The following is a 22,967-nucleotide window of genomic DNA, read 5'->3' as shown; positions in this document are numbered from 1 at the left end:
AACAATAAGACTAAATCTCAAAGTCTAAAAAATATTGAAATGTTTTTTGTTGCAAGTTTACTTCAACAGTTATTCGCATTTAGAACCTACCGCCACTCCTAAAGGTCTTTCATAATTGGCGTGCATTTTGAACGGTTTTGTACCACTCCACAAAAAAAACAACTTAGAACGCCCCTGTTCCCATTTAAATTTGTTAAATATTTGAGGTGTGTGTCAGGACTGGCTGCTATCCAGGTATTTTTTATTCAACTTAGAATAATCTACAAATAATGTGATTGACACTACGGTTCCCAGAAAAAATGCACAAACTAATTATAATAAAACATTTAAATGTTCGCGTTTCGTGGAAAAAATGTTTTTATATACAAGGTAATTTGCGGTCATTCTTTGTTATTGTCTATAGATGTTCTATTTAAGAACATAAAAACGCACTTCCGTCTTCCGTTACGTATCTCTCCGGTCACCATACATTGTTAATGCCTAGAAGTAAGAAGTAACCTTCAACTGATAATTGTGACGTCAGACTTTCTTACGACCCCCCCCCCCCCCCCCCCCCCCCCCCCCCCATCCAACAACTCACCAAACAAGCGTGTGTACAATGGAGGCAGAAAATGTCAACCACTCAAAAAAATAAATTAAGAAGTCAATAAAAAGACAAATTGTTTTTTATTCGTACTGTGTTTTTACAACATTGAAACAATCAAACAATCAATTTTGATCTACCAGTTAAAAGAGTGGTTGCTAAGATCTTCCTGAACAGATCAAACCGTCAGAAGCAGCACCCTTCAAACACCAGCAACAGTCAGATGTTGAATGCAACTTTTTGCTACTCAGACCTTCCAGTCCTTGTAGCCCTAACAGAGAGAACTTGACCAAACTAAAAACAACACAATCCTAGTACTAAACAGATGCAACAGCAACATTTTGAGTCAAACTTTCAAACAGCGTGTAAACAAGACCTGTTTCAAATGTTGAAACATGCAGTTGTCCCGGTGATGTGATGGCTGATGGTGTGGACTATGTACAACAGATCTCACCTGGCAACAGAAACAATGAGAGAGACATTAGGTTGGGGCATCAGGTAAGGCATTTCATGGGGCATTTGGTTGGGGCATCAGGTAAGGCATTTCATGGGGCATTTGGTTGGGGCATCAGGTAAGGCATTTCATGGGGCATTTGGTTGGGGCATCAGGTAAGGCATTTTATGGGGCATTTGGTTGGGGCATTAGGTAAGGCATTTCATGGGGCATTTCATGGGGCATTTGGTTGGGGCATTAAGTACGGGCATTAGGTAAGGCATTTCATGGGGCATTTGGTTGGGACATTAAGTAGGGGGCATCAGGTAAAGGCATTTCATGGGGCATTAGGTTGGGGCATTAATTAGGGGCATCATGTAAGGCATTTCATGGGGCATTTGATTGGGGCATTAAGTAGGGGCATCAGGTAAGGCATTTCATGGGGCATTTGATTGGGGCATTAAGTAGGGGCATCAGGTAAGGCATTTTCATGGGGCATTTGGTTGGGGCATTAGGTAAGGCATTTCATGGGGCATTAGGTTGGGGCATCAGGTAAGGCATTTCATGGGGCATTTGGTTGGGGCATTAAGTAGGGGCATCAGGTAAGGCATTTCATGGGGCATTAAGTAGGGGCATCAGGTAAGGCATTTCATGGGGCATTTGGTTGGGGCATTAGGTAAGGCATTTCATGGGGCATTAGGTTGGGGCATCAGGTAAGGCATTTCATGGGGCATTTGGTTGGGGCATTAAGTAGGGGCATCAGGTAAGGCATTTCATGGGGCATTAAGTAGGGGCATCAGGTAAGGCATTTCATGGGGCATTTGGTTGGGGCATTAGGTAAGGCATTTCATGGGGCATTAGGTTGGGGCATCAGGTAAGGCATTTCATGGGGCATTTGGTTGGGGCATTAAGTAGGGGCATCAGGTAAGGCATTTCATGGGGCATTAGGTTGGGGCATTAATTAGGGGCATCATGTAAGGCATTTCATGGGGCATTTGATTGGGGCATTAAGTAGGGGCATCAGGTAAGGCATTTCATGGGGCATTAAGTAGGGGCATCAGGTAAGGCATTTCATGGGGCATTTGGTTGGGGCATTAGGTAAGGCATTTCATGGGGCATTAGGTTGGGGCATCAGGTAAGGCATTTCATGGGGCATTTGGTTGGGGCATTAAGTAGGGGCATCAGGTAAGGCATTTGATTGGGGCATTAAGTAGGGGCATCAGGTAAGGCATTTCATGGGGCATTTGGTTGGGGCATCAGGTAAGGCATTTCATGGGGCATTTGGTTGGGGAATTAAGTAGGGGCATCAGGTAAGGCATTTCATGGGGCATTAGGTTGGGGCATTGGGCATCAGGTACGGCATTTCATGGGGCATTTGATTGGGGCATTAAGTAGGGGCATCAGGTAAGGCATTTCATGGGGCATTTGGTTGGGGCATTAAGTAGAGGCATCAGGTAAGGCATTTCATGGGGCATTAGGTTGGGGCATTGGGCATCAGGTAAGGCATTTCATGGGGCATTTGGTTGGGGCATTAAGTAGAGGCATCAGGTAAGGCATTTCATGGGGCATTTGGTAGAGGCATTAAGCAGGGGCATTTGATAAGGCATTTGGTAGGGTCAATTGTTTAAAGATCAGTTTCTAGTTCAATTTTTACCTCAAGCAAGGGAAATAACATTTAAAATTTAATCTCACCTTTTCCAAGGTGAATTACTGCCATCTTATTTATATACAAAGTTGAACCTGCAGAAAAAAGAATTGACTCAATATAAGCTTTATCAACACAGCAAGTGGGAACAGGTACAACTAGGCCAACAATAAAAGCATTTCGTTTGATACAGATAGGAAGGGCATACAACTGGACGGTCATACAGCAGACAGGAGGGACGTACAACAGACAGGACGGACGTACAACAGACAGGACGGACGTACAACAGACAGGAGGGACGTACAACAGACAGGAGGGACGTACAACAGACAGGAGGGACGTACAACAGACAGGGGGGACGTACAACAGACAGGGGGGACGTACAACAGACAGGGGGGAGGGACGTACAACAGACAGGGGGGACGTACAACAGACAGGAGGGGGGACGTACAACAGACAGGGGGGGGGACGTACAACAGACAGGGGGGACGTACAACAGACAGGAGGGGGGACGTACAACAGACGGGGGACGTACAACAGACAGGGGGGACGTACAACAGACGGGGGGACGTACAACAGACAGGGGGGACGTACAACAGACGGGGGGACGTACAACAGACAGGGGGGACGTACAACAGACGGGGGGACGTACAACAGACAGGGGGGACGTACAACAGACAGGAGGGAGGGACGTACAACAGACAGGGGGGACGTACAACAGACAGGAGGGGGGACGTACAACAGACAGGGGGGACGTACAACAGACAGGAGGGACGTACAACAGACAGGAGGGACGTACAACAGACAGGGGGGACGTACAACAGACAGGGGGGACGTACAACAGACAGGGGGGACGTACAACAGACAGGGGGGACGTACAACAGACAGGGGGGACGTACAACAGACAGGGGGGACGTACAACAGACAGGGGGGACGTACAACAGACAGGGGGGACGTACAACAGACAGGAGGGACGTACAACAGACAGGGGGGACGTACAACAGACAGGAGGAGGGACGTACAACAGACAGGGGGGACGTACAACAGACGGGGGGACGTACAACAGACAGGAGGGACGTACAACAGACAGGGGGGACGTACAACAGACAGGGGGGACGTACAACAGACGGGGGGACGTACAACAGACAGGGGGGACGTACAACAGACAGGAGGGAGGGACGTACAACAGACAGGGGGGACGTACAACAGACAGGAGGGGGGACGTACAACAGACAGGGGGGACGTACAACAGACGGGGGGACGTACAACAGACAGGAGGGACGTACAACAGACAGGGGGGACGTACAACAGACAGGGGGGACGTACAACAGACAGGGGGGACGTACAACAGACAGGGGGGGACGTACAACAGACAGGAGGGGGGACGTACAACAGACAGGGGGGACGTACAACAGACAGGAGGGACGTACAACAGACGGGGGGACGTACAACAGACAGGGGGGACGTACAACAGACAGGGGGGACGTACAACAGACAGGGGGGACGTACAACAGACAGGACGGACGTACAACAGACGGGGGGGACGTACAACAGACAGGAGGGACGTACAACAGACAGGGGGGACGTACAACAGACAGGGGGGACGTACAACAGACAGGGGGGACGTACAACAGACAGGGGGGACGTACAACAGACAGGGGGGACGTACAACAGACAGGGGGGAGGGACGTACAACAGACAGGAGGGGGGACGTACAACAGACAGGAGGGGGGACGTACAACAGACAGGGGGGGACGTACAACAGACAGGAGGGGGGACGTACAACAGACAGGGGGGACGTACAACAGACAGGAGGGACGTACAACAGACGGGGGGACGTACAACAGACAGGGGGGACGTACAACAGACAGGAGGGACGTACAACAGACAGGGGGGACGTACAACAGACAGGGGGGACGTACAACAGACAGGGGGGACGTACAACAGACAGGACGGACGTACAACAGACGGGGGGACGTACAACAGACAGGAGGGACGTACAACAGACAGGGGGGACGTACAACAGACAGGGGGGACGTACAACAGACAGGGGGGACGTACAACAGACAGGGGGGACGTACAACAGACAGGGGGGACGTACAACAGACAGGGGGGAGGGACGTACAACAGACAGGAGGGGGGACGTACAACAGACAGGAGGGGGGACGTACAACAGACAGGGGGGGACGTACAACAGACAGGAGGGGGGACGTACAACAGACAGGGGGGACGTACAACAGACAGGAGGGACGTACAACAGACGGGGGGACGTACAACAGACAGGGGGGACGTACAACAGACAGGGGGGACGTACAACAGACAGGGGGGACGTACAACAGACAGGACGGACGTACAACAGACGGGGGGACGTACAACAGACAGGAGGGACGTACAACAGACAGGGGGGACGTACAACAGACAGGGGGGACGTACAACAGACAGGGGGGACGTACAACAGACAGGGGGGACGTACAACAGACAGGGGGGACGTACAACAGACAGGAGGGACGTACAACAGACAGGGGGGACGTACAACAGACAGGGGGGACGTACAACAGACAGGAGGGACGTACAACAGACAGGAGGGGGGACGTACAACAGACAGGGGGGACGTACAACAGACAGGGGGGACGTACAACAGACAGGGGGGACGTACAACAGACAGGGGGGACGTACAACAGACAGGGGGGACGTACAACAGACAGGGGGGACGTACAACAGACAGGAGGGACGTACAACAGACAGGAGGGGGGACGTACAACAGACAGGGGGGACGTACAACAGACAGGAGGGGGGACGTACAACAGACAGGGGGGACGTACAACAGACAGGAGGGACGTACAACAGACAGGGGGGACGTACAACAGACAGGAGGGGGGACGTACAACAACTATGACCAGCAGGGCTATCAAGTTTGAAACACAAAGGTCACAGGGGTCAGGCACAAGCGCACAAAGCCTCCCCTTGAGCACGTCGTGCGTACAATGACCTGCACGTGCAGCAGGAGGCTGTGAGCAGACAATAGGTCCGAGCTTTGACCCCATCAGATGCACATCAACAACATGCCAGGTCCCCTCGAGCAGACCCCTTTAATTATAGTACCTTTAGAGCTACCTGTTTTTTGACACAGCCTACACAGAGGGGAGCAATGACCGACCAAAAATACCCGGAACAGCCAAACTCCAAAATATAAAATCAATTCATATCACAACTGTCAACTCACGTGGAGCAAGCCAATGGTCCAGGTTTTATACTGGATTACATAGGGCCAAGTTCAGGCTAAAGAACAATGGTCCAGGTTTTATACTGGATTACATAGGGCCAAGTTCAGGCTAAAGAACAATGGTCCAGGTTTTATACTGGATTACATAGGGCCAAGTTCAGGCTAAAGAAGACAACAGAGAGATCAGACCAAATTGGGGAGCTGTTGTAGTTGCAGATTGCCTACGTCCATACCATGTCCTGCTGAGGTCATTGCCTACGTCCATACCATGTCCTGTTGAGGTTATTGTTTACGTCCATACCATGTCCTGCTGAGGTCATTACCTACGTCCATACCATGTCCGGCTGAGGTCATTACCTACGTCCATACCATGTCCTGCTGAGGTCATTGACTACGTCCATACCATGTCCTGCTGAGGTCATTGACTACGTCCATACCGTGTCCGGCTGAGGTCAGTGCCTACGTCCATACCATGTCCTGCTGAGGTCATTGACTACGTCCATACCATGTCCTGCTGAGGTCAGTGCCCGGTTAAAGTGAAACGAGAGACCGCATGTCAAACTGCCTGTCGTAACGCACCCATAGCGCAGAACAGAAAGCCGATACGGTTGGCTGGCGACGCGTGCCGAAAAAAGGGCAGTGCCCCTTACCGGGAGGTGCATCCCCACCAGTGACCAGCACTTCATCTGTTTATGTTGTCCAGACGGCCGGGCGAGGCTTTGTTGCCAGACAATAGCCGCCCCCGCCCCGTCTGTCAAGTAGCCTTCAGGTAGGCTTCAAACATTTGAGCTAAAATGCCCAGGTCTAAAGTGTATGTAGATGAACAGACATGTGGAGTTTGTACAGTTTAACTACATAGAACTGGCGAGCTGTATGTAAAGATGGACGGAGATATGGAGTTTGTACTAAATACAATTGGCGAGCTGTATGTAAAGATGGGCAGAGATATGGAGTTTGTACTAAATACAACTGGCGAGCTGTATGTAAAGATGGGCAGAGGTATGGAGTTTGTACTAAATACAACAGGCGAGCTGTATGTAAAGATGGGCAGAGATATGGAGCTTGTACTAAATACAACAGGCGAGCTGTATGTAAAGATGGGCAGAGATATGGAGTTTGTACAGTTTAACTACATACAACTGGCGAGCTGTATGTAAAGATGGGCAGAGATATGGAGTTTGTACTAAATACAACTGGCCATCAAAAACACAGGCGTGTGCCAAGAAGGCAACAAAGGTTAAAGGTGACGGGGTCAGATGGGTGTCGCTGGTGACGAAAGCTGGTGGCGCGTGCAGCACCACCTGTTTAGGATTGAACAACCAATAATAGCAGGGTGAGAGCGTCACCTTTTTTTCTTTCATTCAAACCCCCCCCCCCACACCAATCTTAACTAGCATGCACACGGCTGGTGGATTATTGGGGGGGGGGGGGGGCGGCGGCGGCATGACCTCTTAACTTTTTATTTGTATAAAAACTAACTTTTTTTTTAAGACGACCAAGACCCGGCAAAGTTTGTATCGTTTTTCTCTCCCCTCCCATTAAGCGAGTCAAATTGGCAGTATCAAATGATGACCTTTAGCAGCGCCTGACCACTCGAGTGGCTGGACAAGGGTCGTCTCAGGTCATTGTTGGAGCCGGCGACTTCAGCTCAAGAAAATGATAGCCCCAACGTCTCGGCTTTTTATTTTTTGTCTCAGCTGAACAATTCATTTGCTCGTCGTTTTTTTTCTCCATCAGTGTCTACACGAGCCAGTCTTTAGTGGGCAGATGCTCTAGGTTCAAACCTGCCAACCTGCTTGAGCTAGATCAGGTTCAAACCTGCCAACCTGCTTGAGCTAGATCAGGTTAAAACCTGCCAACCTGCTTGAGCTACATCAGGTTCAAACCTGCCAACCTGCTTGAGCTAGATCAGGTTCAAACCTGCCAACCTGCTTGAGCTAGATCAGGTTCAAACCTGCCAACCTGCTTGAGCTAGATCAGGTTAAAACCTGCCAACCTGCTTGAGTTGGCCAGACGACCCATCGCCGATGCACGACGCTTAGTTTAGGCGACCAACACAGTGACGTCATAATTAGAAGACTTAATTAGGGTTGAGCAAACCTGGAAGATGACGCCAGCGTTGGGCGAGCATTGCGTAATATCAGGTTGCTAAGACGGATCAGGGAACAAAGAAGTACTCACACGCTACCGACCCTTCTTCTTGCTTCCAGCCGTTGGCACGTCCGTAGTCAGTGGCATGTCATGTCATGTGTCACACGTCATATCAGTGGCATACGTCATGTCAGTACCCCCGTCATGTCAGTGGCATATGTCATGTGTCACACGTCATGTCAGTACCCCCGTCATGCCACCAATGGTTATATAATCTATCTAGACACTTGTCCACATACGTAGCTTGTATGATCGTGCACTAGACACTTGTCCACATACGTAGCTTGTATGATCGTGCACTAGACACTTGTCCACATACGTAGCTTGTATGATCGTGCACTAGACACTTGTCCACATACGTAGCTTGTATGATCGTGCACTAGACACTTGTCCACATACGTAGCTTGTATGATCGTGCACTAGACACTTGTCCACATACGTAGCTTGTATGATCGTGCACTAGACACTTGTCCACATACGTAGCTTGTATGATCGTGCACTAGACACTTGTCCACATACGTAGCTTGTATGATCGTGCACTTGTAACAAAGTAGATGGACGGGGGGGGGGGGGGTGAATAAAGAGCCCACCAATTCTTTTGTTCTTTAAGGCCCCTCCTTGTGTAGGCACCAGCAGCCTGTCTTTCTTCTCTCCTTCCTTTGTTCTCCCATGGCTCTGGCAGACGACAGCACCAGTTTGATGACGGCCACTCAGATTCCTGGTGTAGGCTTTCACCCCTCATTACTTCACTCATACGGCCTGCACGCTTCCATTTATTATTTCGTTTAGGATTGAAATTAGTTCTGTCTCCCATTTCACCAACGTATGAGATGTGACACACACGTGACTTTTGATCTATGTATCAGATGTGTGTCAGATAAGACCTATGACCTGTGTATTGGTGATGTCACTGTTGACCTATGACCTGTGTATTGGTGATGTCACCGTTGACCTATGACCTGTGTATTGGTGATGTCACTGTTGACCTATGACCTGTGTATTGGTGATGTCACCGTTGACCTATGACCTGTGTATTGGTGATGTCACCTTTGACCTATGACCTGTGTATTGCCTATCTGTACCTGGCGACCCATGTGATAAAGACAGCGATCTGTTGCTACTAGGTGAGCCAATTGGTTCACCAACTTTCTTTCTTGAGATGAGCGGGAAATGTCGCCTCCCCCAACTTGACTCGCTCACAGCAGCTGCAGGTCGCGATTGTTGGCTTCAAATCGGGCGGGAGTCTGCACGCGCTAGGGCTGGCTCTTTACGCAAGACCACCTGTACCCGTCGACTCGCTACAGGGGCGCCATATTAAATCGTTGGTCTACACGGGGATAAGGGCGCCATATTAAAACGTTGGTCTACACGGGGATAAGGGCGCCATATTAAAACGTTGGTCTACACGGGGATAAGGGCGCCATATTAAAACGTTGGTCTACACGGGGATAAGGGCGCCATATTAAAACGTTCTACACGGGGATAAGGGCGCTATATTAAAACGTTGGTCTACACGGGGATAAGGGCGCCATATTAAAACGTTCTACACGGGGATAAGGGCGCCATATTAAAACGTTGGTCTACACGGGGATAAGGGCGCCATATTAAAACGTTCTACACGGGGATAAGGGCGCCATATTAAAACGTTGGTCTACACGGGGATAAGGGCGCCATATTAAAACGTTCTACACGGGGATAAGGGCGCCATATTAAAACGTTGGTCTACACGGGGATAAGGGCGCCATATTAAAACGTTGGTCTACACGGGGATAAGGGCGCCATATTAAAACGTTGGTCTACACGGGGATAAGGGCGCCATATTAAAACGTTGGTCTACACGGGGATAAGGGCGCCATATTAAAACGTTGGTCTACACGGGGATAAGGGCGCCATATTAAAACGTTGGTCTACACGGGGATAAGGGCGCCATATTAAAACGTTGGTCTACACGGGGATAAGGGCGCCATATTAAAACGTTGGTCTACACGGGGATAAGGGCGCCATATTAAAACGTTCTACACGGGGATAAGGGCGCCATATTAAAACGTTGGTCTACACGGGGATAAGGGCGCCATATTAAAACGTTCTACACGGGGATAAGGGCGCCATATTAAAACGTTGGTCTACACGGGGATAAGGGCGCCATATTAAAACGTTCTACACGGGGATAAGGGCGCCATATTAAAACGTTGGTCTACACGGGGATAAGGGCGCCATATTAAAACGTTCTACACGGGGATAAGGGCGCCATATTAAAACGTTGGTCTACACGGGGATAAGGGCGCCATATTAAAACGTTGGTCTACACGGGGATAAGGGCGCCATATTAAATCGTTGTTCTACACGGGGATAAGGGCGCCATATTAAAACGTTGGTCTACACGGGGATAAGGGCGCCATATTAAAACGTTGGTCTACACGGGGATAAGGGCGCCATATTAAAACGTTCTACACGGGGATAAGGGCGCCATATTAAAACGTTGGTCTACACGGGGATAAGGGCGCCATATTAAATCGTTGGTCTACACGGGGATAAGGGCGCCATATTAAAACGTTCTACACGGGGATAAGGGCGCCATATTAAAACGTTCTACACGGGGATAAGGGCGCCATATTAAAACGTTCTACACGGGGATAAGGGCGCTATATTAAAACGTTGGTCTACACGGGGATAAGGGCGCCATATTAAAACGTTCTACACGGGGATAAGGGCGCCATATTAAAACGTTGGTCTACACGGGGATAAGGGCGCCATATTAAAACGTTCTACACGGGGATAAGGGCGCCATATTAAAACGTTGGTCTACACGGGGATAAGGGCGCCATATTAAAACGTTCTACACGGGGATAAGGGCGCCATATTAAAACGTTGGTCTACACGGGGATAAGGGCGCCATATTAAAACGTTGGTCTACACGGGGATAAGGGCGCCATATTAAAACGTTGGTCTACACGGGGATAAGGGCGCCATATTAAAACGTTATACACGGGGATAAGGGCGCCATATTAAAACGTTGGTCTACACGGGGATAAGGGCGCCATATTAAAACGTTGGTCTACACGGGGATAAGGGCGCCATATTAAAACGTTATACACGGGGATAAGGGCGCCATATTAAAACGTTGGTCTACACGGGGATAAGGGCGCCATATTAAAACGTTGGTCTACACGGGGATAAGGGCGCCATATTAAAACGTCGTATCATGAGCTTTCTTAACAAATCCTAAGCTGGTAAGTCTCACACAAATGCAGTGAACATAGAACCCCGGACAAAGTCCAGCAAACGAGTTGATAACAAACAAGTAGCGAGCAGCGGTCCATCTGCTCTAGTGGCTTTTGTTTAAGGCTAGCACTGGATGCGAGGGGAATGACAATTAGTTTGTTTCAAACGCCAGACTTTGTCGGATAATGCCGGTCACTGGACAATGGCAGCGAGGGTGGACGGGTCACGTGACAATGGCAGCAAGGGTGGACGGGTCACGTCACGCCCTGTGATCCAATATGAGCGATTATGTGAGGGGCGTGACTGCATAACATTATTCCAGTCAGAGTCGACCACTCACCTTTTCACCCTGCCTCATTAGGACACGGGTGAGGGGAGGGGGGAACAAAGCCAGGGATAGCCCACCTGTCTGCGGCACGCAATCAATGGCTGTCACACACAGACAATGTCTGACTTAATCCCTGACCTAGATATTTAGCTCACCACTAAAGCCCACAATGGGACAGCACCAGAAGGAGCCAAGCTTACCCTGAGCGGCGACACCTTGTACAAGAATTATGCCATGTCTTTGTGCCGGGGTGTTAGCCAACTAGATATTGACTGGAGCAAAACCACAACATAGTTTATAAGTTTGTAGTTATTGACAGCGAGAACAAATGTGGAAACTGTCAGTGACAGAGGGACACTTCACATGGACGATGTGGTCAGTGGGGGGGGGGGGGGGCAGAGAATTAGGCTGTCGTGGCAGCACTGACCAATTGTCCCAATCACACCTCCAATCCCAGGTGAGTTATGGAGGCGCGTGGTGAGAGGAATGGAGCGGTACTTTCCGTCACGACAAGTAGCCTCCATGTCGGGTCAAACAACTTGTATGCGATAGAAAGGCCGCTCTTCTTTGTTAGTTGCACCCATGTACTGCGGGCGGGCGGTAGAGTTGCCAAACTTGGCTCGTCTAATGACGCGGTCCGCTCAAGGATTACCTCTACCCCAGCCTACCAGTACAATGGTTAGATAAAACACGGGCTGGGTAGGGGAGAGGGCCCCTCAGTTGAATAACACTTTGTGTTGTGTGCGGTCGCGCGTGTCCTGCACGCGCCGAGTTGTCACGTGATTCCTCCTTGTTCTCCCCCACCACCTGTCCCAGACAACCAATCAGAGGCTCGCTCAACAGGTGTGGCGCGTGCCAGCTGAAGGTAGGACCATACCTGTGGACCCAGCCACACCAAATCCCCACCGCTGTTGCCACGTAAGATGGCAATCGTGAAAAATGCGCAAGCTAGTGTTTCTTTATCAGCTGCTTACTCCCAGCTCACCCCCGCTTTGTATGATAGCAGGGAAGCTTTCAAATGGCCGACCCCGCTTCACACAATAGGGACACGTTCTTTATTACTCGTTCATCTGTACAACTACAAAGTACTCGCCGCTTTTCATCCGTTCAAATGTACAAAAGGATAGTGGTCCATTTTTTTTTTTACTGAGAATAAGGACAAATGTATCAGGACAAAAGAAATAGACCCAGACTAAAGAAAATCTACCCAGACTAAAGAAAATCTACCCAGACTAAAGAAAATCTACCCAGACAAAATAAAATCTATCTGGAAAAGTGAAATCTATCTGGGGAGCTAGAAAACTTCAATCTTAGGAAGAGAGAAATTTTATTTCAAAATGGTTAAGAATGAAGGCGACAGACGAGCATTAGTAAGAGCTAGTTTAGGCAGCCAAGAGAACTGTTGAGAGTGCCACTGGTCTTTCTTTGGCTGGCAGCAAGTGAGTCAGATCTCCAGTCACAACAAACAAAAACTATGACTAACACCCTCTTTGTCTCACCATCGGACCCACGGGGACAGGGGACACTGTAGCCTCCCACCAAGCCCGTCTCAAATTAGAATTCCCCACTCATTTGGAGATAACTCGAAAGGGAATGGGAAATGTGGCTGCGCTCTAATCATTAGTGATCCAATGTGCTATTAAAGAAGGCGGTGGCTGGATCACTCTCAGATTTTCCCACTTATTGGGCTGATTGAGAAGGAAAGCAAACGGGTCTAACAGATTTGTGGGGAGGGGGTGGGGGAGAGCAGTTTTCTCAAGATGATCCATCCTGTGAGAGCAAGACACTGGAGGGGGGGGGGGGGGTTGGGGGTGAAAGGGACGAGGGAACAATGAATGGCCTAGCGTGAAATATGACGAGCTATTGTTTCTGCTGGACTATCCAAAGTTTAAATTGGGCTGCCAGGCTAACCAGGGCTGATTAGGGTCACCCGGGCAGGGCGGCACCAATCATACACTGACTGCTGGAGTTATACAGTCAGACAATGGTAGTGAGACCTAACCATATAGCATCATAACAAGGTGGCACCAATCATACACTGACGGCTGGAGTTATACAGTCAGACAATGGTAGTGAGACCTAACCATATAGCATCATGACAAGGCGGCACCAATCATACACTGACTGCTGGAGTTATACAGTCAGACAATGGTAGTGAGACCTAACCATATAGCATCATGACAAGGCGGCACCAATCATACACTGACGGCTGGAGTTATACAGTCAGACAATGGTAGTGAGACCTAACCATATAGCATCATAAAGACAAGGTGGCACCAATCATACACTGACTGCTGGAGTTATACAGTCAGACAATGGTAGTGAGACCTAACCATATAGCATCATAAAGACAAGGTGGCACCAATCATACACTGACTGCTGGAGTTATACTGTCAGACAATGGTAGTGAGACCTAACCATATAGCATCATAAAGACAAGGTGGCACCAATCATACACTGACGGCTGGAGTTATACAGTCAGACAAGCTGTGGTTCACGCTAAATGTTTACAATCGGAGAGCCGGGTTTAGTGACCGCTATTAGGGGCTATTAGGGGCAGATAATTTAGTTTGAAACGATTTTAAACTTAGAGGAGGTAACTAAGAGGAGGCTGCTTCCACGGGGGGGGGGGGGGGGGGGGGGTTGTAGGGTAAGGGTTGGGGGAGGCGGGTGGGGGTAGTGTTTTAAAGCAAATATTTTCAGTCGCAGCACTAGTACTGTCAAATTCACAAATTACACAAATTATGAATTACTGAAAAGTAGAAAATAAAACAACTAAATAGCGGCCTATGATACGCCGCCGGTCGGCTCGTACTTTATATAAGACTAAAAGAAGTGTAGTGACAAGAATTCCAAGGGAACTAACTCAATGAAATATCCAAACATAGAATTTTTGCGCTTGCTTCCCTTTGTTAATTTTTTATCGGGCCCAAATACACCTTGGTAATCCCATGACATGACCTAGACAATATGTTTGACACAGCCCCACAGGACCTAGACAAAATGTGACAGCCCCACAGGACCTAGACAAAATGTGACACAGCCCCACAGGACCTAGACAAAATGTGTGACACAGCCCCACAGGACCTAGACAATATGTTTGACACAGCCCTACAGGACCTAGACAAAATGTTTGACACAGCCCCACAGGACCTAGACAATATGTTTGACACAGCCCTACAGGACCTAGACAAAATGTTTGACACAGCCCCACAGGACCTAGACAAAATGTTTGACACAGCCCCACAGGACCTAGACAATATGTTTGACACAGCCCTACAGGACCTAGACAAAATGTTTGACACAGCCCCACAGGACCTAGACAAAATGTTTGACACAACCCCACAGGACCTAGACAATATGTTTGACACAGCCCTACAGGACCTAGACAAAATGTTTGACACAGCCCCATAGGACCTAGACCAAATGTTTGACACAGCCCCACAGGACCTAGACAAAATGTTTGACACAGTCCCACAGGACCTAGACAAAATGTGACACAGTCCCACAGGACCTAGACAAAATGTTTGACACAGCCCCACAGGACCTAGACAAAATGTTTGACACAGCCCCACAGGACCTAGACAAAATGTTTGACACAGCCCCACAGGACCTAGACAAAATGTTTGACACAGTCCCACAGGACCTAGACAAAATGTTTGACACAGAGCACTATAGGACCTAGACAAAATGTTTGACACAGCCCCATAGGACCTAGACAATATGTGACAGCCCCACAGGACCTAGACAAAATGTGTGACACAGCCCCACAGGACCTAGGCAAAATGTTTGACACAGTCCCACAGGACCTAGACAAAATGTGTGACACAGAGCACTATAGGACCTAGACAATATGTTTGACACAGCCCCATAGGACCTAGACAAAATGTGTGACACAGCCCCACAGGACCTAGACAAAATGTTTGACACAGCACTATAGGACCTAGACAAAATGTTTGACACAGCCCCACAGGACCTAGACAAAATGTTTGACACACAGCCCCACAGGACCTAGACAAAATGTGACAGCCCCACAGGACCTAGACAAAATGTGACAGCCCCACAGGACCTAGACAAAATGTTTGACACAGAGCACTATAGGACCTAGACAATATGTTTGACACAGCCCTACAGGACCTAGACAAAATGTTTGACACAGCCCCATAGGACCTAGACAAAATGTTTGACACAGCACTATAGGACCTAGACAAAATGTTTGACACAGCCCCACAGGACCTAGACCATATGTGTGACACATGACCGTTGTATGCTAACTACTGATGTTCTCACCTGGCCAATGCCTGTGGCAGACTTGAAATTATAGGACCATAACCAGCTGCGTTGTCGTACAGTTCAAATAAAGGTGCTGCCACAAGTTTGTAGTTACGTGGGACAGCAAACAGGGCTGAAATAACAAAACAATGGCTTTAGTTACGTGGGACAGCAAACAGGGCCGAAATAACAAAACAATGGCTTTAGTTACGTGGGACAGCAAACAGGGCTGAAATAACAAAACGATGGCTTTAGTTACGTGGGATAGCAAACAGGGCTGAAATAACAAAACAATGGCTTTAGTTATGTGGGACAGCAAACAGGGCTGAAATAACAAAACGATGGCTTTAGTTACGTGGGATAGCAAACAGGGCTGAAATAACAAAACAATGGCTTTAGTTACATGGGACAGCAAATGGCTGATATAATAAAACAACGACTTTTGTCTAGAGCTTTACTCAATCCATATGATAAAAATATGACAAATAAATAACAAAAGAAGGACAAAGACGTATTAAGAAGCCAATGTATATTAATTCATATTAAATTTGATTTTTTAAATAATAACTATCCAGTATATAAGTATTTTTTAGTTCTGGAACATCATAAAATATATGTTTATAAGTTTTTACATGTGCACAAAAATAAAAGAAAATAACTAAATAACTATAAAGCGGTTGCTAATTTTGTATTGCCTACCTTCATTTTAGTTATATTATCAAATCACATTTTCTTTATAGTTATATTAAAGAATGGTGTATTAATATATATTTAAAATAAGTTATGGATGAGTAAAAGTGATTGAAATTTTGCTTGCAAGTTTTAACATTTGATGGAAACAGACATAAGACAAACAAAAGAATGAGTTAAATAAAAGCTCGTAAAAAAGAAAACTTTTAATAATTGCTGACTCACCTTTTTCTGGCAGCTGTACAAGAAACAAACGTTTGTGCTCTTTGGGTTTAGTGATGTGTGCTGGGATATAGGGGTACTGAAAAACAAGATTCATTACAAATCAAAATACTTTCAAGTTACAACAAAAACAACTCCCCTATAATTTGCTGACTCCAGAGATGTAACTGTCTGACTAAAAAATTTAAAAAGTTGGAATTGTTTTCCATGAGGGAACATTGTGCTGTTGGTCCAAGAATGACATCTCAATACAGGGAAGGAGCTTGGACATGGTGACACTGGAATCACAATATAGGGGCTTAGACTTATGGTGACACTGGAATCACAATACAGGGACTTAGACTTATGGTGACACTGGAATCACAATATATGAGCTTAGACTTATGGTAACACTGGAATCACAATACAGGGGCTTAGACTTATGGTGACACTGGAATCACAATATGGGCACTTAGACTTATGGTGACACTGGAATCACAATATAGGGGCTTAGACTTATGGTGACACTGGAATCACAATACAGGGGCTTAGACTTATGGTGACACTGGAATCACAATACAGGGCTTAGACTTATGGTGACACTGGAATCACAATATAGGGGCTTAGACTTATGGTGACACTGGAATCACAATACAGGGGCTTAGACTTATGGTGACACTGGAATCACAATACAGGGCTTAGACTTATGGTGACACTGGAATCACAATATAGGGGCTTAGACTTATGGTGACACTGGAATCACAATACAGGGACTTAGACTTATGGTGACACTGGAATCACAATATATGAGCTTAGACTTATGGTAACACTGGAATCACAATACAGGGGCTTAGACTTATGGTGACACTGGAATCACAATACAGGGGCTTAGACTTATGGTGACACTGGAATCACAATACAGGGCTTAGACTTATGGTGACACTGGAATCACAATACAGGGGCTTAGACTTATGGTGACACTGGAATCACAATATGGGCACTTAGACTTATGGTGACACTGGAATCACAATACAGGGCTTAGACTTATGGTGACACTGGAATCACAATATGGGCACTTAGACTTATGGTGACACTGGAATCACAATACAGGGGCTTAGACTTATGGTGACACTGAGTGATAAGACAAGGGTAAAAATAGAAATGTGACATCATATATGGACACCAGTGCAAAATATTTTATACATAAGTAAGTGGGACAGGCGTGGTTTGGTTCTGAGACACTAGTTTCCAAAATTGGGACTGAACAAAACTACAGACAAAGAATAAGTTGTAGGGTACCTGTTGTGAATGGTATTTTAGTGTTACTGAATGGTTATGAGAGTATGTATGTAGTGGAATGTGTTATATTAATAAAAGATGTTGAAATGACGAGGCAAGGAAGGATGTGACGTGTGAGAGTATGATTTGGTTGTTAGCTGAAGGAGTTAAAGTCAGTCTTCGTCCTGTGGTGTTGGTGTGTGGATGTCTTGTCGTCAATATAGTCGTGTCTGTGGTGTAGTTAAACAGTGTAATTAAAAGATGAAATTAACAACATGTCCTGATCTGATTTATATTAAATCATAGTCTTCTACATACATTGTCTACGACCCTGTCCTCATCTCGCATCATAACAGTACCTACTTCTTTGAAATAGCTGCGCTATTTAAAAAAAAAATAACAAGTCAGCTCACCTGTGAAGGCTCAAAGTTAGGCCGCCACCAGTTCCCTATTGTGTCCTCAATGACCCAATCCATTGGTGCTCCATCCTGTCTTCCCAGAGTCTGATCACAAAAGAGTGGGTGTAGATTACTTTTTATAAGTAAAATAAGACAACAATCTTATGACAGAAATTAAAGTTGTCCAAACTTTGCTTCAGTGGCACTAACAGTGATAAGGACAAAAAGAAGGGTCTTTAAGACCATCAAAAACTGTGTACCTCTGTTAGAAGCCGCTTGAGTCCTTCAACTTGGTCCTCACCTGCATTCAGTTCTCCCCCAGGCCTGAAGATTGACATTTTATCCATGATGAAAATACCATAAGCAAGTGTTACTCTTTACATGATTTCATAAAACATCACGGATGGATGACAACTTACAGATGGGCCATAACTAAGCAGGCCTCTAAGGGATGAATGACAACTTACAGATGGGCCACATTAAGTTGGCCTCTAACATCAAGGATGGATGACAACTTAGATGGGCCACATTAAGTTGGCCTCTAACATCAAGGATAGATGACAACTTAGATGGGCCACATTAAACAGGCATCTAACATCAAGGATGAATGACAACTTACAGATGGGCCACATTAAGTTGGCCTCTAAAGGATGGATGACAACTTACAGATGGGCCACATTAAGTTGGCCTCTAACATCAAGGATAGATGACAACTTACAGATGGGCCACATTAAGTTGGCCTCTAAAGGATGGATGACAACTTACAGATGGGCCACATTAAGTTGGCCTCTAACATCAAGGATAGATGACAACTTACAGTTTAAAAAAGGTTGTACCCAGCTGCAGAAGTAGAACATGAGGAAGTCCATGCTCATACACAATCAACACACCCTCCACGGAGCGCCTCATCCCAATCTTATCAAACTCTTCTCTCATCCTTTGAAACCTTGCAGGAACTGAGCTGTCTTTTTCATATAAAGGTTCCTTTGTACCAAACGTGTAGTTGTTCAGAGGGTACCTGGTGGGTAGAGAAGATAAAATCACAGGTAACTGTTAGTCCTCTCCTATACACTTCACATTTTAAATTAGAGGATCTTGTCAACATGGCATTGAGATGATATACACAGTTAAAAGTGTAATGGGAAAATTATTATGGTCTATAAGAGTTGATCACGGCATGAAACTGATTCTGAAATGTGCAAGAATCATACAGACTCCGATATCTTACATATTCCTAGATTTAACATGACTTTGTTTTGGTATAAAATCTTGTTTAAATTTGCATACATTGTCAGTCTACTTCCTATGTTAATGTTAATAAATGACACCAAAAAAAAATCAGTTTTCCAGACACCACCTGATAAAGTTTGGAGATGTGCACATAATGTTTACACCACCCAAAAGTCAGTTTTGTTGCTAGAAGTATCTATTCATCTTCAAATCCTTTCATTCTGCTAACTTAGAACACTCTTATAAGTTTTTTTTTTTTTAATAACCACAACCCAAAACATTTTTTATAAAATATGTCAAGGAAGTATCAAGCATGATGAAAATACTAGTGTAAAAATAGTAAATGGGTGTAAATTTGTATGTGAGAATGTTGATGATAATACTAGTCATAATAATAGCCAAAGTGAATGGAGTGTAAAGTTGTATGTGACTGAGAATGTTGATGAGATTAAGCTAGATATCACATCCAGTCAATTTTAGAGAATAGACTCTAGACTAAGTCCAAGGATTCTATAATAAGAGCATAGCGTTTCTCACAAACCTGAGTAGGTAGGGGGTGTAGGGCCTGTTGATAACAACAATATGGTGTCCTAACGCATGACTTTGACCATTTTTCTTACCCATTCAAGTGGCTTTCTTGGCATTACTTTTAAAATGTTTACCACATTATACAATCTAACAGTGCTGTGTATGCTAGGAAAATAAATGTATATTTGCTTTTAAAAATGAAGGCTAAACTTAAAGGTGGTAATATTTAAACTAATAGATCTTCTTAAATACCAATCTAACAGATACATAGGCCTAAACAATATGGTGGTAGGTGATTAAATATTTGGTTTTCAAGTCTGTGAAAACAGAAATCAAATATCTTAAGTTCTCCAGCTTAGCGGAACAAAAATGACAATATTTTCAATATTAGGTCACTTAGCCAACAAAGTACTGGGACTATACCAAGCACATACTCGCAGTCTTCTGTGAGAATTTTCTCTAACCGGTTAACAAAGTAACACAAGTGGGCTGACGATGCTTGTAATTTGCATATAACTTAGCTAACAGGTGATCAATTTGAATGCACAATAGGCCTGTTTTTGTTTAATAGGCTTGATACATTGTTTTGGATAGCTTCTCTTGTTTATCATGCTCACAGCCTGTGACGCTGTTTAGAATGCATTTCTCACATGTGATAAATTTGAATGTAACAACATTTTTCAAAAGAAAAACCAGATATAAATCTTTAAAAATTATTTCAAACTTGGCCTGGACAAAGCTTCGTGAATATTGTGCTGGTCAAATGCCAGTAAAGGAGGAGAGAATTATTTTACAATGACATCCTACTCTTTTATTAATTGACCTAGTTAATCTTTGCAAACAATCTTAACTGAATAAAACCTGAATATGAATATCTTTAAAAAAATTATATCGGGCCTATAGGCCGGTATATCAATATATTTTAAATATTTAAACGTGATTATTTTTAGTTCATTCATTTGGCCTAGCCTATACTAAAAATTTAGTAAGTAGAAAACCAAGTTACAAGTACCCCTTCGATTATATTTTATTGCCGCATACATCAACTTCCCCTAACCTGAACTTGATCCCTTAACACCCAAGAAAAAAAACTTTTGAAAATAGATCTAATAACAATTGTCACTGAAAAAAGGACTCGGCTAGGCTGTGAGGCACCAATAAGTAAAAGGGCAATTCTAGCCGGAAAAAGATGTGCCTGTTTACTAACCAGCGCTACATTGACCTGGTTTTTCGTTGTTCAGGCCTATCAGTCGTCCTGATGGGACAGTGATAAAAACTTTGTAGATTTTTAAAAAGTTAGGCCTATTAAAAATATTTTTGAATTTTTTTTAATACTTTACAGAATAGATGGATAGATCTCTTTACTAGATATACTAGATTCTATCCCCCTGATGATCCGCTCACCCACACAATACAGTTAGTTTTGTTAGAAAAATAATGTTAAAAGGGTAATTTGAGCCTATTGTGCAGCAGTTAAGGGTCATTTGAGCCAGTATTTAGCCTTTTTAGGTCATTGCATTTTGGCCTCTACCGACTAGTCACTTCTAATTAAAAAGCGAACCAAATGAAACATCAAATGTAGTGCCTAGTTAGTTGGAGATAGATCTATATTTTTCATTTGTATTATTTGAATAAAAAAATGAATTAATGTTCAGTGGGTATCGCTACAAGAAGGTAGGCAAGGTTTTTCCAACTCCGCATGTGTAGTTTGTATATGCTAGATGCAGCTAGAATATGCCTAATTAAAAGGCCGATGCTTACCATAAAAAGATATGCATGCGCAATGGAGAGAAACTACGACTTGCCATCGCAGCGATGTTTTTGATGGTACTGCGAATGCGTGTGTTTACAACCGGAGAACCCTAACCCAAACCTTAATGCTATTCCTAACCTTAATTCTATCCCTAACACCCTAGCCATAGGTCACTGCGCATGCGCAGAACTATCTTTTGCCGACTAAGTGGAGACGTTGGGGAGAAAAATCTTTTTCCGAGTAGTCACTTAGTAATTAAAATTCTGTAGGCCTATTTTAGCTCCAAACCATCAAATTTGGATAGAGCTAGATCTCTAATTTATTTTGGTATCATTTAAATAAAAATTAATTAAAATACAGAGAGAATAGCTTCTTTCTAGACTTGACTTCTGACTAGATCTAGAAGTCTAGTCAACTTCTAGTAAGCGACTCAGTCCAAACCAGGTCCCAACTCAACTGAGCTGACTCAATTTCAATTTTGAATTTACTTAGTTTTTATATCTAGATCTACATAATGGACATATATAATAGTTGGAGCAAATACGGAGAGGAACAACTCACAAGTTAATTGTTCTTTCAAGAGTTAGGGATGCGTGAGTATTTGGTGCTCTAGTCATTTTGTAGTTGGGCCACCCAGCTGCAGCATTATCAGACCTTCTCCGTTCGTGTGTCGCCATCGTTAATGTTTTTAAAAACGATTTCAGAGTTTTTTAATTACTTACGGAACAAACATTTTTGAACAAAATAAATCACCTAGGGCCCGAGGCCCTATTTGATCTTTTTTTTTTTAAATATTCTTAAGAATATTAAAATTCAATTTGTTACATTATTATATTTAATTTTAAATGTTATTTTTAGCGTATTTTCATTTATGTAGCTGTCAACTAGGCCTAAGCTCTTAGTAGTTGTTTCTGCATTCAGATTTTATGGCAACTTTTTATAAACCAGTGGTTCTTTACCGGTAGCCTAGGTTTGGCACAGCGATGGGCTAGACTTTAACGAGCAGGTTTCTATCAATCTATATTTCTATAG

General features: G+C 45.1%; 1 protein-coding gene across 1 annotated transcript; it reads right to left on the bottom strand.

The window, feature by feature from the left end:
- Positions 1-647: 647 nt before the first annotated feature.
- On the bottom strand, positions 648-22,625 carry LOC131941405 (cleavage and polyadenylation specificity factor subunit 5). The gene is made up of 8 exons (XM_059300656.1): positions 22,497-22,625; positions 19,242-19,442; positions 18,685-18,748; positions 18,440-18,529; positions 16,773-16,848; positions 15,876-15,990; positions 2,709-2,756; positions 648-1,037 (listed from the first exon to the last, which is right to left on the bottom strand). The coding sequence occupies exons 1-7, from the start codon at positions 22,610-22,612 to the stop codon at positions 2,735-2,737; spliced, it is 684 nt and encodes a 227-aa protein (XP_059156639.1). The 5' UTR covers positions 22,613-22,625; the 3' UTR covers positions 648-1,037; positions 2,709-2,734.
- Positions 22,626-22,967: the final 342 nt, after the last annotated feature.

The sequence above is a fragment of the Physella acuta genome, unplaced genomic scaffold, assembly GCF_028476545.2.
Source record: "Physella acuta isolate Inbredline_101_S28 unplaced genomic scaffold, ASM2847654v3 ptg000360l, whole genome shotgun sequence".
Classification (NCBI taxonomy): Eukaryota; Metazoa; Mollusca; class Gastropoda; family Physidae; genus Physella; species Physella acuta.
Note: the sequence above shows the minus strand (reverse complement) of the source record. Positions and strands in the feature narration are given on the sequence as shown.